The 14,503-nt window shown below is 42.5% G+C and overlaps 1 protein-coding gene across 1 annotated transcript in view; it reads right to left on the reverse strand.

Annotated features, from left to right (window-relative positions):
* GABRG3 (gamma-aminobutyric acid type A receptor gamma3 subunit) overlaps positions 1-14,503 on the reverse strand; it is a 557,527-nt gene that overhangs the window by 39,892 nt on the left and 503,132 nt on the right. Inside the window, exon 6 of the mRNA XM_025390323.1 lies at positions 11,582-11,719. Coding sequence (XP_025246108.1) covers positions 11,582-11,719 — 138 coding nt within the window. The remainder of the gene's footprint in view (positions 1-11,581; positions 11,720-14,503) is intronic.

Below are 14,503 nucleotides of genomic sequence, written 5' to 3' on the forward strand. Positions count from 1 at the left end.
TAGCTACTTTTTAAAAAGACTTTGTTCTAACTTGAGCGTAATTAGTCCTGACAAATGGGCTAATCACAATGCTGTGCAACTCTGGATGAACTCCAAACCGCTAGAGCTTTATGTTTTGTATTGACGAAACAAAGGCTTTTGGTATAAAAGACCAATAAATTACCCCAACATGGTTTGATAACAAGGCTTTGATAAATAAAATTACACAAGTCATATGGGATATGACTAAAAAATAAATTCTGTAAATAACAGTAGCATTGGGCACACGGGGTAATAAGAAGAAAATGTAGAGCCATGCAAACGGCCCAAACAGCCCACATATTTGAAGTATGAACACAGGGAGTAACAGAGTGACTTTCGAACGTCCTTGTCATTCTTACTTCAGTGAGGCTCGTCCTCAGACTCTGCGGCTTCTCTGTGTTCATCTGTTGTTTGTTCTGATCGCACTTTTTTTTTTTTTTTGAGACAGAGTCTCGCTCTGCAGCCCAGGCTGGAATGCGGTGGCGCGATCTCAGCTCACTGCAAGCTCTGCCTCCCGGGTTCACGCCATTCTCATGCCTCAGCCTCCCGAGTAGCTGGGACCACAGGCGCCGCCACCGCGCCCGGCTAGTTTTTTGTATTTTTAGTAGAAACAGGGTTTCACCGTGTTAGCCAGGATGGTCTCGATCTCCTGATCTCGTGATCCACCTGCCTCGGCCTCCCAAAGTCCTGGGATTACAGGCGTGAGCCACCGCGCCCGGCCCTGATTGCACTTTTTTACTGGTAATTACTTCTTTGAGGAGTAGACACTTAAGCATTACATGGAGCTATAATTTTTACACTTTATTGTCCTTACACTTGAATTTTACCATAAAATACTAACTGAACACAAGTATATACTGGTCTTACTGCCAATCAGCAGATGTTTGAAATCCAAAGATTCATGCATGGATAGCTTAAAGGAAGTAAGAAAACAAATATCAACTGTAGAATCTAGGTGGTAGTAGAATTTTTTGGTTTCTGTGTGATGACACATGAGGTGATACTCAAGGAAAACCCCTACGGACAGGAAAATAGATGTGAATTTTGAGTTGTGATTGCAAGGAAAACTTTAGCCAGGACTGGACCGGGCTGCCTGTCTGAGACTGGGAGGTGCTTGGCTGCCAGCAGAGCTGACTGCGTGGCTTCTTGAATTATGATTTTTTTCTTCCCTGGGAAGAGTAAATAGGTTGACTGAATGACTGTTTGGATACCCTCTGGGAAGGAGAGCCCCCAGGCCTTTGAAGGCAGGGGCCTCAGTGTGGGGCTGAGGCTATGCCAATGGGGGCTAAGGGCGTGGGGCTTGCATGCATCCATCCAGACCAGCGTGGGCATCTCAGCAGCACAGCCAGGAAGGAGGGCATGAGAGTGCCCCTGCCAAGAGCCAGGTACTTGCGAAACAACAGCATTCCTGCATTCCCCTCATGTGTGGTGTTCTGATAAACGGAGCGAGTCTCCTTCTGGTTTAGAGCAAATCAGAAGGAGAAGGTGAACTACTAAGTCCAATGTAGTACGACTCTGACGACAGACATCTTCAATGGCCACAGAAAAGGGGCAAGAGCTGTGTGTTTGGGGGGGTGGGGGGGGCAGCGGCAGGACAAGGGCCACACAATTCCCATGCTCCTGTCTCTGTCAGTTGTTTAGCAATAGAGTCTAAAAGATAAATATATCTTTATTTGTTATGGAGAGCGAAGTGAGAACCGAGCAACATCCAAAGAGCAGTGCTGTTGTCCAAGGAAAGTTGGGGTCTGGAGGGAACTATTTTGGGTAAATTCAAAATTTCCCACACAGAAGTGTCTGATCAGTGACAACCAGTTGAAATAGAACCATTAAGAAAAGTTTCATTGGACAAAGAGGAAACGCACCCAGGTTATCTGATTGATGGCTACCGTGACAATAATGGCAAAGAGAGATTGACCCTGGCTGGCAAAGGCTTCATTATCTCAGGAAACGGGCCTGCATTTCTTCAGATTCTATGTTGATTAAGACGGAAAATGGACGTCTGGCCAACAGTCTTCACGTGAGCTGGATGGACGTCACCTATGTAAGCTCCTGAGTCCCCAGGGGACTCCTAAGGAATCAATTCCTCACCTAGGCAGCCAGCCTCCAAATAGGTCCATGGCATCCCTTGTCTGCACAGAAGCCATGTGGACTGTTAAAATCTGAATCCTGCTGAAAGCTTACAGTATTTTCATAGAAAACGAATTTGTGGTAAGCTACATGCCTTTAATATGTGATATTTATTAAAAATAAATATCAACCAACTAAAATCAATCTGCTCTGCCCCTTTCAAAAATTTTGGTTCATATATTTGTATCCATATGGCAAAACTAGGCTTATCTGAAAAGTACATAAATGGTGTCGGGAAAACTGGCTAGCCATACACAGAAAACTGAAAATAGACCCCTTCCTTATACCTTACACAAAAATTAACTCAAGATACATTAAAGACTTAAATGTAAGACCTAAAACCATTAAAAACCCTAGAAGAAAACCTAGGCAATACTATTCAGGCATGGGCAAGGACTTCATGACCAAAACACCAAAAGCAATGGCAATAAAAGCCAAAATAGACAAATGGGATGTAATTAAACTAAAGAGCTTCTGCACAGCAAAAGAAACTATCATCAGAGTGAACAGGCAACCTACAGAATGGGAGAAAATTTTTGCAATCTATCCATCAGACAAAGGGCTAATATCCAGAATCCACAAAGAACTTAAACAAATTTACAGGAAAAAGAAAACAAACAACCCCATCAAAAGTGGGCAAAGGATATTAACAGACACTTCTCAAAAGAAGACATTTATGCAGCCAACAAATATATGAAAAAAAAGCTCATCATCACTGGTCATTAGAGAAATGCAAATCAAAGCCACAATGAGATACCCTCTCATGTCAGTTAGAAAAGCGATCCTTAAAAAGTCAGGAAACAACAGATGCTGGAGAGGATGTGGAGAAATAGGAAAGCTTTTACACTGTTGGTGGGAGTGTAAATTAGTTCAACCATTGTGGAAAGCTGTGATGATTCCTCAAGGATCTAGAACCAGAAATACCATTTGACCCAGCAATCCCATAACTGGGTATATGCCCAAAGGATTATAAATCATTCTACTATGAAGACACTTGCACACATACATTTGGAGTAGCACAATTCACAATAGCAAAGACCTGAAACCAACCCAAAGGCCCATCAATGATAGACTGGATAAAGAAAATGTGGCACATATACACCATGGAATACTATGCAGTCATAAAAAATGATGAGTTCATGTCCTTTGCAGGGACATGGATGAAGCTGGAAACCATCATTCTCAGCAAACTAGTACAAGAACAGAAAACCAAACACCGCATGTTCTCACTCATAAGTGGGAGCTGAACAATGAGATCACATGGACACAGGGTAGGGAACATCACACACCAGAGCCTGGAGGGGGGTGGGTGGATGGGGGAGGGATAGCACTAGGAGAAATACCTAACGTAGATGGCAGGTTGATGGGCGCAGCGAACCACCATAGCACGTGTATACCTATGTAACAAACCTGCACGTTCTGCACATGTATCCCAGAACTTAAAGTATAATAAAAAAAATTTAAAAAGTGCCTTGTTGGATAAATTTTAAATAATGAAACGATTAATACAAACAGGAGTGAAATGTAGCTACTAAAATATCAAAACAATATCTTCACTCCTATGTCTCCCTAATGCTTCCATATTAATTTTTCTAAGACGACAACTAAATGTTTGCAAAGGGATATATTTATCCTTTAGACTCATTTGCTAAACAGATTAAGGGTTATTTTCTCTTCCAAACATTCACGTACTTTCTTTGAGCTAATTACTTTGCTAGCTCCCTGGGACACCAACAGGTGGATTCACTGGGAAAGGTATAAAATGAATGCCAGACAATGACTGCTGTCTGCTTTCAAGCTCATTAATCCTCACAAGGTCCTTATCTCTGAGGCCAGCATGAGAATTGTCCTGCCCATTTTGCAGATGAGGAAACTGAGTCTCAGAAGTAAGACAGTGATCCAAGACGATGTATCTTATGAGTGCAGGCCTGGAATTTAAACCCAGGTAGGATGGCTCCAGCATCATATTCTCAGCCTCTGTCTTCCAAGTCCTCCTTGGTTAAAATCACGGTACGATGCTATGTGCTAAATGTCACCATGGGGCAAAGTCAGGGCATTCTGGAAGTAAATGGCTGTCAACCCATCCTGGGCTTTGAGGGGCATGGGAGCAGCTCCTGAAAATGGCCTCCTGGAGGAATGACATCAATGCTTAAAAGCCCAGGGACTACTGAGTTATCTGGGTGGGCTCGGAGGGTATGGGAGTGTGGCATGAGTGCTTGCTAGGACGTGGGCAGGGAGTGCTCCAGGAGCTTCAGCTCAGGTGTCAAGGGCTGTTTGGCTTTTATCCAGTGCAGCTTTCTCCTAGAGTGCTGTGCTCTACAGCTATCTCGAGGCTACAGGACGGCTCGCCCTCGCATTTCACGAACAAAGATACTTTTAAGGTTCAGATTGCCATTTGTGTCATGGGATAGTGGCCTAGCTACCTTAAAGGGTTGTAGTATCATCAAAAGAGCATGTGAAACAATGAGTGTTCCTAAGCATCTTAAGCGTGGTGATATTCCAGAGAAATACTTTCCAGAGCCCTAAATCTCAACAAGAATGTACTTTTATAATTTTAAATCATCATACTCGCTTATGTCATGATACAGATTTAAGACTTTCCTTCCGATCAAATATTGGAAGCAGTAATATGATTCTACAGTGGAAAAATGATATAAAATATCTTCCATGCCAGGGGATATCTTGTTTGGTATATACAGTCCAACACCGGGGAGGTAAATAAAATGTTCTGGAAACCGGGGATGAGATACTGGAAGTCAAGTTAACTCTTTGTGGCACTGACATCGTGGAAAAGCCACTGGCCTCAGAATGAGAGGGTCTAACGCCAGCTAAAGCACATACTGGGTGCACCACTGAAGGCTGTGCCTGAGATCTTGCTGAGACTGGTTCCTCATCTATAAATAAAGCTATTGGCCCGTGTCCTACCTTGCTCAAAGTACAGAGCGAGAGCCAAATGAAAACCATAAAATGCTCTTATGCAGACGTATTACTGTCATCATATATTAAATGCTATAATTTATTCAGGTCCCATGGAAGGAGTAATTAATTAAATCTGATTTAAAAAAAACAGACATATTCAGATATGATTTGTATCACAGGATTTCAATTTTCTTAGCGGACGAGCAGTTCATTAGACCAAGAAGAGGTTTTCTCCGCATTTCCTGTCTGAATTAGAGATGGAGGATGACTCACAGCGGGTTTGAAAGATTTTTCACTCAATCCTGTGAACAAAGATACTGACGCTATTTTTAAAATTATGACTTTCAAACCCAGACTGATACATTACCCAGATTGCATTCAGAAAAATATGACAAAAAGCCAAGAAGAAACCACTTTTTGAGTTTCTTCTACAAGAGCTATTTAAACATATATTCCTATTTGCATTCAAGATGTAATCTCACTATAGCATCCTGCTGGAGCAGTCTCATTGAATACAGTGCTGGCAGCTGACTTAGTGGATGATTACTGAAGAAAGACAATGCGTAAATCTCTCAAATCTCCCTCACAGGAACGACATTGAGTCAATAATCATAGGCAATATTTGTGTATCTATACCGGCAATTATGTGCTCGGCATGCCTTCATTCACTGAAATTCACAATACCCATATAAAGCAGGAGGCAGTTTCCCTCTCGCTTATGAGGGGAGTGCAGGGACGGGTCAGAGGAGTTGCCCAGGGTCACAGAGCAGGTAAGTGGTGCGGATTCGTTCAAGCAGAGTGCGGTCTGACTCTAGCACTGGAGCTCCTGCCCTCTGCGCTCCCTCCCTCCCAGTGGGCGCTGCGGAGGAAATATATGTACTTTTTAATTAGCTGGAATATTAAACACACAATATCAAACACTTTATATAGAGAATCATTTTTTGGAGTTTGGAGAACTCCTTACAGAAGCTTCTACACATAAAGACTGAATCAACTTTCAAAACATCAGATGTCCACATCAAGCCATGTGGCTTTTGCCACAGCCATGGGAGAGCAGCCTTTCTCCTGACTGTTTTGACCATAATAACTAGTCTCTGGGTTGGGGAGCCTCTTCGTGGTCGTAGAATAAACCAGGCACCAGAGGGAAAGCTCCTAGTGCAATGAGTCTGGAGCCCCAGGCTTCTTCCTTGATCTCTTCCTGTGACCTCAGGGAGCCTCTGCTAGGATCACTTCCACTACAAAGCCGCTTCTGAGCGTGCTCTGAGCCTGACCTGAGCGCCCCTCAGCTGGCCGTAGGTATGCCCACTGCAAAGCCACCTTCATATTTCCAGTCCTACCTCACAAACCTGCTGTGGGTGAGAAAAAAGCGCTGCACATTCTTCCCAAATTATTTTAGACAACTGGACTCAGGTTCAAATGGGCATTACGGCAGCCTTGATATGGCAAAGATATGGATTAACCTGCAAATGCCACAGAGGTTTTACACAGGGAGAGAAGCAGCTTGCTAGAGAGAGCATAGAGTCAATCTTTCTCTCTTCCTGTTTTTCCTTAGCCCAAACACATCACTAATTCACCATTATTTGTATTGGCTTTTTTATAGAATATTCTATGTTTCTTTTCACATTTGGAATTCCACTGTCTTCTGGTTGCCATGATTTCTGGTAAAAAGTCAGATACCTGTGTTATTTTTGGGTTTTGATCATTTGGCCACAGTGCACTTTTTGTATGAAAATCTGTAAAAAAAAAAAAAATTTTATTATCCTTCAAGCGGGAGCTCTTCATTCTCTTTTCCAGGCCAAAGATTGGGACTAATCACCTTAATACCGTCAGGGGCTGGGGTGGCTGAAGGCTGAGCTGTAGTTTGACAGGCTTTTGAGTCTCTTTTGCACTCACTGTACAGGTAACTCCGGGGGCTGTAGCTCCAGCGGCATGTTCACCGCGACCCCCTTCCCGGCGCATCCTCAGTGGTGCGCTTTCCTTATCTTGCCCTCCCTGACAGAGTCTGCTTTTCAGACCCCTTCTCCTTGTTTTCTTCACTTTCTTCTTTTCACAGTTTTGAAATTCAGAAAATGTCTGGAGTAGAGAGTCCACTTATCTTTCCTTCCTTTCTTTCTGAGATAATGGCTCATAGGTATTGTAACGATTGACTCACTGATGCACCAACCCAAGAGGATAACTTTCCATAGCCACCTTCTTTCCAGACTCGTAAAGTGGATTTTCATCGCATCATATGCAGGGTACACAGGATCACCATGTGTAATCACTGACCATGTTCACCGATCACCTGGCCGAGTGGTGCTCACCAGATGTATCCCCTGTGCATCTTCTTCCTTTGTCTCCTCCTGTGCTCTTTGGAAGAAAGTCACCAGGTGCAGCCCACAATTGAAGAGTGGGAGCTATGCCCTGCCTCCCTGAGAGAATAACATCTACATAAATCATGTGAAATTCTGCATGGGGGATTTGTCTGGGTTCTCCCATGTAGGTATGTATGTATTTATTCAATCATTTATTTGCATCAGTGTGGCCTCATGGATATTGATTTTTTTTCTTGGGTTATAATCCAATACTACTGTATTTATCTTGCTGCTCACATTTTTGGCTTTGACCATTGTAATATCTTTTAGTTGGCATCTGTTGATATAGCCCCATGATTTTGTGTGTAGGTGGGTGGGTGTGAGGTGAGTGGTTAGCATGTCTTAGTTTCTGGAACTGCAAGATTCTCTAGGCTCATCTTGTATATTCCCTGCTGCAGCCTCACAATCTGCCGCTTTTCCAAGGAGCCCTGGTTCCTTTAACTGGAGAATGATATGAGAAGCCAAGATCTGGGCACTAAGGGTACTTATTGTTCCTGCAGTGTTGTTGCTCCTAGGACTTCTCAGCTGACACAGCAGGAAATATGTGTGTGTATATCAACTCATGCATGGATGCATATCCATATATATTGAGCTTCTTTTTAATTAACAACATTTATTGAAAACCAAAGCTGAACGTTTTACCATCAGCCTGTTTCTGATAATTGCAAGATATACTTCCTTGAAATCGCTGCAGGTTATTCTTAGTGATGGTATGGCTACAGATATTTTAAATTATTAGAATAAAAAAAGTAAGAGGTTTACTTCTTATTGCAATTGGTAGATAGATATATAGAAGAGATAACAAAAAGTTTCTGATTTGCTGGGCACAGTGGCTCACACCTGTAATCTTAGCACTTTGGGAGGCCCATAAGGGTGGACCACCTGAGGTCAGGAGTTCGAGACCAGCCTGGCCAACATGGTGAAACCTTGTCTCTACTAAAAATACAAAAAATTAGCCGGGCGTGGTGGCAGGAGCCTGTAATCCCAGCTACTTGAGAGGCTGAGGCAGGAGAATTGCTTGAACCTAGGAGGTGGTGGTCGCAGCGAGCCGAGATCATGCCATTGCACTCCAGCGTGGGTAGCAAGAGTGAAACTCCGTCTCAACAACAAAAAAAGAAAAAACAAGTCTCTGATTTTTATTCTGCACGGTGGCCTTTGGCTAGTGCAAAGGAAAGGTCAGCTGCAATTGGCCTTGGAGAATAGTTGAGGAAGGCACAAAGACTGCACAGAGACTGTTCAAGACCATCAGTAACCTAACAAAGCACCCTGTTGTGCCAGTCAGAAGTCCAAGACACTTGGACTTACTAGGAAGTCCAAGTAAAACGGATGTGTCTGGGATAAAGAGAACATCTCATTTCCCAATGCAATTGAAATGCTACTCTTCATAGTGTGCTAAACTGTCTGGGTTACTGCCATGGGTTAAATTGTATTCACCCAAAGGTGTTAGAGTCCTAACCCACAGTGCCGTGAACATGACCTTATTTGGAAATAGAGCCTTTGAAAATGGTTAAGTTGAGGTCATGAAGGCAGGCCTAATCCAATATGACCGGTGTTTCTATAGAAAGAGGAAATGCAGACACAGAGATCGACACCTCCAGGGAGAAGACAATAGAACAGAATTCACTTCTTGCATTCGCTGCACATTAGAAGGACGTGGAGAGAATACTACCTGCAAGCCACCGAGAGAGGCCTGAGCCGATCCTTCCCTCACGGCTCTCGGAAGATGCCAGGCCTGCCATCTTGATTCTAGACTTCCAGCCTCCAGAGCTGAGACACATGTTTCTGTCGTTTGAGCCACAGTTGGTAGAACTGCGAAAGCAGCTCCAGGAAACTAATTCGGTGACTAATGTTTTTGAACAGTCTTTGTGCATTTTAAATAAACATATTTAATATATTACATTCAAGTCTCAGAATGTCATAAATCATATTTTTTGATATTCATGTTATCCCAACAGAGAAAAGTGGGTCCAGTCAAATAAACGCAGCTGTTTAGGGCTGTGCCCAAAGCATGGCGGGCCACAGTAGCCACAGTGAGAGGATGGTGGGAGGCAATAAGAGACACAGACCACCTCCCAGGGCCTGGACTTGGCAATGCACCTGCAGGCTTCACATCTCGTTCTCCCAATTCTGAGGTTTCCCAAAGTGTTTCCATTTCACAGATAAGTTCCCTAGTAGAATTATTTACATAAGCCTGAAAACTTGGCACAATCATGTCCATCCTTTTCAAACTTTACAACGACTTGTGAGAACCAAGTAGACAGTGTTGCAAATGCTTTCGTTTTCTTGGAAAAAAGGGATTATGTAAGTAAGTGTGTTATTGCTGTAGTCATAATTTTGAGTTAGGAGATTGAGAAACAAGGAATAACATTTGCCTATAAAAAGGCATTTATCCGACAGGGATCCTTTCAAATGCCATCACAGCCCCATGGGTGATCCTCCACATTGTGAAAATGTCAATCACATTTAGCAAGCAATGGTGTTTCATGAATATTCATTAATCAGTGAACTGTTGACACCTGAATTGACGCTGGATATGGCCTGAAAACACGCAACAACACACCCCAGTTGCAGGCAGAGCGTGACTTCTCATGCTTGTGGGCTCCAGCTACCATGCGTCCGTCACGAGCATATGAAATGGGAATTTTTTTTTATTATCCAAAGGACATTTTCCTTACAAGTGTCATTATACAGAAGATCGAATATGGTTGTAAAACTTACTAAAAATATGACTTTAGAGATCGATTATAATTTCTTTAAGAGCCACAGTAACACCTAGCACAAGAATTGCTCAGACTGTTGCCTCAAATATGTTGTCTCCTTCTATTTGTCACTTTTCTGAGCTAGTATTTGCTTGCAATCAATTTCAAAATCCCCTGAGTTAGATGGGTTCAGCTTAACTTTGCATTTCCTTTTGTTTTGAGAACACCAGGAAAGGAGAAGCAGTGACCTTTGGGATGTAAATGCTAGAGCAGTCCTCCCTGCTGCTTGGTAACTCCCTTCAGGCAGCCTTAGACCCCGAAGGTCTGCTGGTGCATTGCAGCCTTTAAGACAGGGAATTACATGACCAAGGTAGGTGCCTCTTAATTGGCAGCAAGCATCCCAAAACATTTCCCTTTGCACTGCCTCTGCAGTTCATTTACATAAATTGTGGTGTTCCATTATTTAACATTGTCATTGTTTAACATTTAAACACAGATCCCATTTCTCACATTTTCCACCACGACACCCATAGAGAATCTTTTGTTTTTCTCCCTTAATCAGGTAACTTTTTCAGGACTTTTCTTGATGTGTCAATAACTCTCTATTTTACAGTGGTATCAAGAATTAAGACTGGGCTTTAAAGATATTTACCATTAATTCTCAAAACTGGCATCTTAATCTACTCACCAATAAAATAAATTATTAGATAATTTTAAGAGCCAACAAATTCTTCATACTAACAAATAATATCAGTAGAAAAGCTGACTCTACCCCCATCTGCACCCCACACCCTGCCAAAGGAAAATCAGTTGTGAAAAAGTAGACCCTAGGAATAATGAAATACCCAAACCAGAAAACAACAACATAAGACATAAGACAAAAAGCAAAACAAAACACATTCACATATATTCATAGGCAGAAGAAGTCTTTCTATTTAATTACAGGATTTTGAATATGCATGTAATAATCACTTCATAAAATCAAATTGGTAGGTAATTATTGCACTTCATCATTGAAAAAGAAACTCAAAGTTAAAGATAAAACTTAGAGTAAATAAAAAGAATTGAAACTCAAAGGACATGTCAAACCAGCTTCTTTTATGTGTGGATTCTCAATAATATCTGATTCTTCTTGTGCATGGAAATTTGCAGAATTCTCCCCATCAGTAAAATTGGTTTGTGTAAATATGGTCAGTAGTGAGTTAGGTTAAGTTTATAGCTAGGTTTATAGACATTATGCAAACACAGCCTGGATTCAAAAATATGAATTAATTCTAATCATCCCTCTCCCATACCAATTAAAACATTACAACACAGTTTCACTTTGAATCACTTGTTTTGTCTCCAGAATCACTAATGTATCATGGTTACCCGAAAGGCTGGGACATTAAGGATATGACTACATATGGCCTTAGGCCTCGCTGAATTTTGAGAGCTATGCCTCTTTCAGTAAATTCCTACCTGCAGACGTTGTCACAATTTCTGTGGTGTTTCTGAGGCCCATGAAGTCAAACTGATAAAGCCGCCATGATTTCTGGTCAGCCGCCTCCACTGAATTTTTTCTCCATCTATAAATCATTTCTTCTTTGGGATAGCCATCTAAAAATACAGAGCAAACATTAGTGCTTGAAGGTACACATTTATAAATCATTAAAGTGAAAATTATAATTCTGATCAATGAATAGGAGTTAAACTTTTAGGCCATATGTGCTCTCTCAATTTTCCTCCAAGACACAGAAACTCGAAAAATGAACGGCCAAATGCCACCTAATCCCACTGCAGATTTTCACGAACGGCCAGGCGCTCCACCACATAGGCCTGGCCACTGACAACGCACAGGGGGTGGTTCATTTCTTTAACCTTGGAGAGCCGCAGCTGCCGTCGGCCTTCAAGGAGTGGAGGTGCTTGTCAATGGCTCCCAGACTCTGAGTCCTTGCCATGCAGATCTAACTACATGGCCCATGCCCATACACCTTCCACCCTTCCCCAGAATGTATTCCATCCAGATCTCAGGAAAGAGGAACTCAGTAAGGTAATCACTCCAGGATTCGATAGACCCTTTCTCCTTTCAGTCTCCAGCTTTGATAGGTGAATACTGACCTGCTTCAGGGACCCTTTCTCAGGTGGTTAATTACTCCAGGAAGGGTAAGCCTGGCGGCTTCTGCTGCCTGGGGCCCAGACTGGTGACTGCCTAGACCATGGCATCGGGCAGGGACTCTGTCCCACCCTGTGGGCGCTGTCACCAGGGCTCCCTGGCTCCCTGAGCCAGAGCTGGATATTTGCCAGATGGCTGCTTTTCTGCCTGCATCTGTACTCCTGAATTCCCCGCTTCTGAACCATGCTTGGGATAACACCATCCCCTCTCTGCTGGAGCTCTATGGCCTGGTGCACCTGCCCTCTTTTTCCTGCCTGATCTGCAGGCTCTGCCGCTGTGTCCGCCCCACAGGGCGTGCCCTACTCTCAAGAACAGGTCTAGGCCTGTGTCATCGGCAACACGCGACAGCATTAGCGTTCTCCGCCTTCACTGATTCATACAGACACTGATGGCATGACTCTGGAAGAAACGTATGCACCATCTTGATGAGTTATCCTGAATACTAAAAGCCCTGCCTTCGTGCACACATATGTATGCAAACATATTAATAAAGTGGTTGAAGTGTGCTGATTAAACATTTAAATCAGTTTGCAAAATTCTTAAAGGCAATCTGCCTTCTTGAGTTTTTTCCCTCTTTGCCTGACGTTGCTGGCTTGGCTCCATCATTGAAAGACGAAAATAAAGCCCAGGCATGTCCCGCTTTCTGATTGTGGGTTGCCCGGTGAAATTATTGTCAACACAGCAGGGACACATGCTCTCCTCGCACTTGAAAATGCTAAGCTCAAGGGACCCAGAGTCAGTCTGAAGCATTTCTGTGAAGGAATCAAACACTGTACTTGGCCATTGGCCATGTCCTAATTGCTTTCTATCCCCATTAGGCTGTCATAATTACAAAAGGTGCTCTATGCTATAATTCTTCCTTTTTAACTTTGTTTTAAAATCACCTTTATTTGAGATATAATGCACATACACAAATTCACACATTCAATGTGCCCAAATCAGAGGGTTATCCCATATTCTCTGAATGGTGGAACCATCACCCTAATCTAATTTTAGAATATTTTCGTCACCAAAATGACCAAGTAGTGGTCACTCCCCTTTTCCCCTCTTTTCCTCCCCACACCCACTACCCATCTCACCTAGTCCTAGGCAGTCACTTATATTGTCTGTCACTACAGTTTGGTCTATTCTGGACATTTTATATAAATGGAATCATATGATATATGAGCTTCTGCAAATAGCTTATTTCACTTAGCATAATGTGTTCAAGGTTCACTCCTATCATAGCACATATCAGTACTTCATTCATTTTTTTTTTTTTCTCTTGAGACGGAGTCTCGCTCTGTTGCCCAGGCTGGAGTGCAGTGGCCGATCTCGGCGCACTGCAAGCTCCGCCTCCCGGGTTCACGCCATTCTCCTGCCTCAGCCTCCCAAGTAGCTGGGACTACAGGCACCCACCACCAAACTCAGCTAATTTTTTGTATTTTTAGCTGAGACGCGGTTTCACTGCGTTAGCCAGGATGGTCTCGATCTCCTGACCTCGTGATCCACCTGCCTCGGCCTCCCAAAGTGCTGGGATTATAGGCATGAGTCACTGCCCGTGGCCCTCCATTCTTATTTATTGCCAAATTATATTTCATTGTACAGATATACCAAACTTTGTTTATCCATTAATCAGTTGGTAGACCTTTTGGCTGAGTCCATTTTTTCATGATTATGAATGTTGTTATGGGCATTTGTGCACAGGATTTTGTGTTGATACATGTTTTCAGTTCTCTTGGTTATACACCTAGGAGTGGAATTGTTGAGTCTGGGTAACTACATTTAACATGTTGAGGAACTGCCAGATTGTCTTCCAATGTGGCTGGAACTTAAAATCCTATAGCAATGTACCAGGGTTTCAATTTCTCCATATCCTCTGCAACACTTGTTAGTTTCTGTCTTTTCACTGATAACAACTGCAGCAGGTGTGACGTGGCATATCATCATTGTTTGGATTTGTATTTCTCCAATGACTGATAATACTGAGCATATTCTCATGCTTTTATTGGCCATATGTATGTTTTCTTTGGTGAGATGTTTGTTCAGATCTTTCGCTGGTTTCTTAATTGGGTGGTTTTTATATTGTTGAGTTTTAAGAGTTATTTGTATATTTTGGGTACAAGTCCTTTATCAGATATATATTTTAAAATATTTTCTCCCCTTCTGCGGTTCATCTTTTCTTTTGCAGCTACTGGAATTTTTTAATTGTAGTAACATATACATAATGTAAAGTGTATCATTTGAAT

Source organism: Theropithecus gelada, chromosome 7a (assembly GCF_003255815.1).
Source record: "Theropithecus gelada isolate Dixy chromosome 7a, Tgel_1.0, whole genome shotgun sequence".
In the NCBI taxonomy this organism is placed as follows: Eukaryota; Metazoa; Chordata; class Mammalia; order Primates; family Cercopithecidae; genus Theropithecus; species Theropithecus gelada.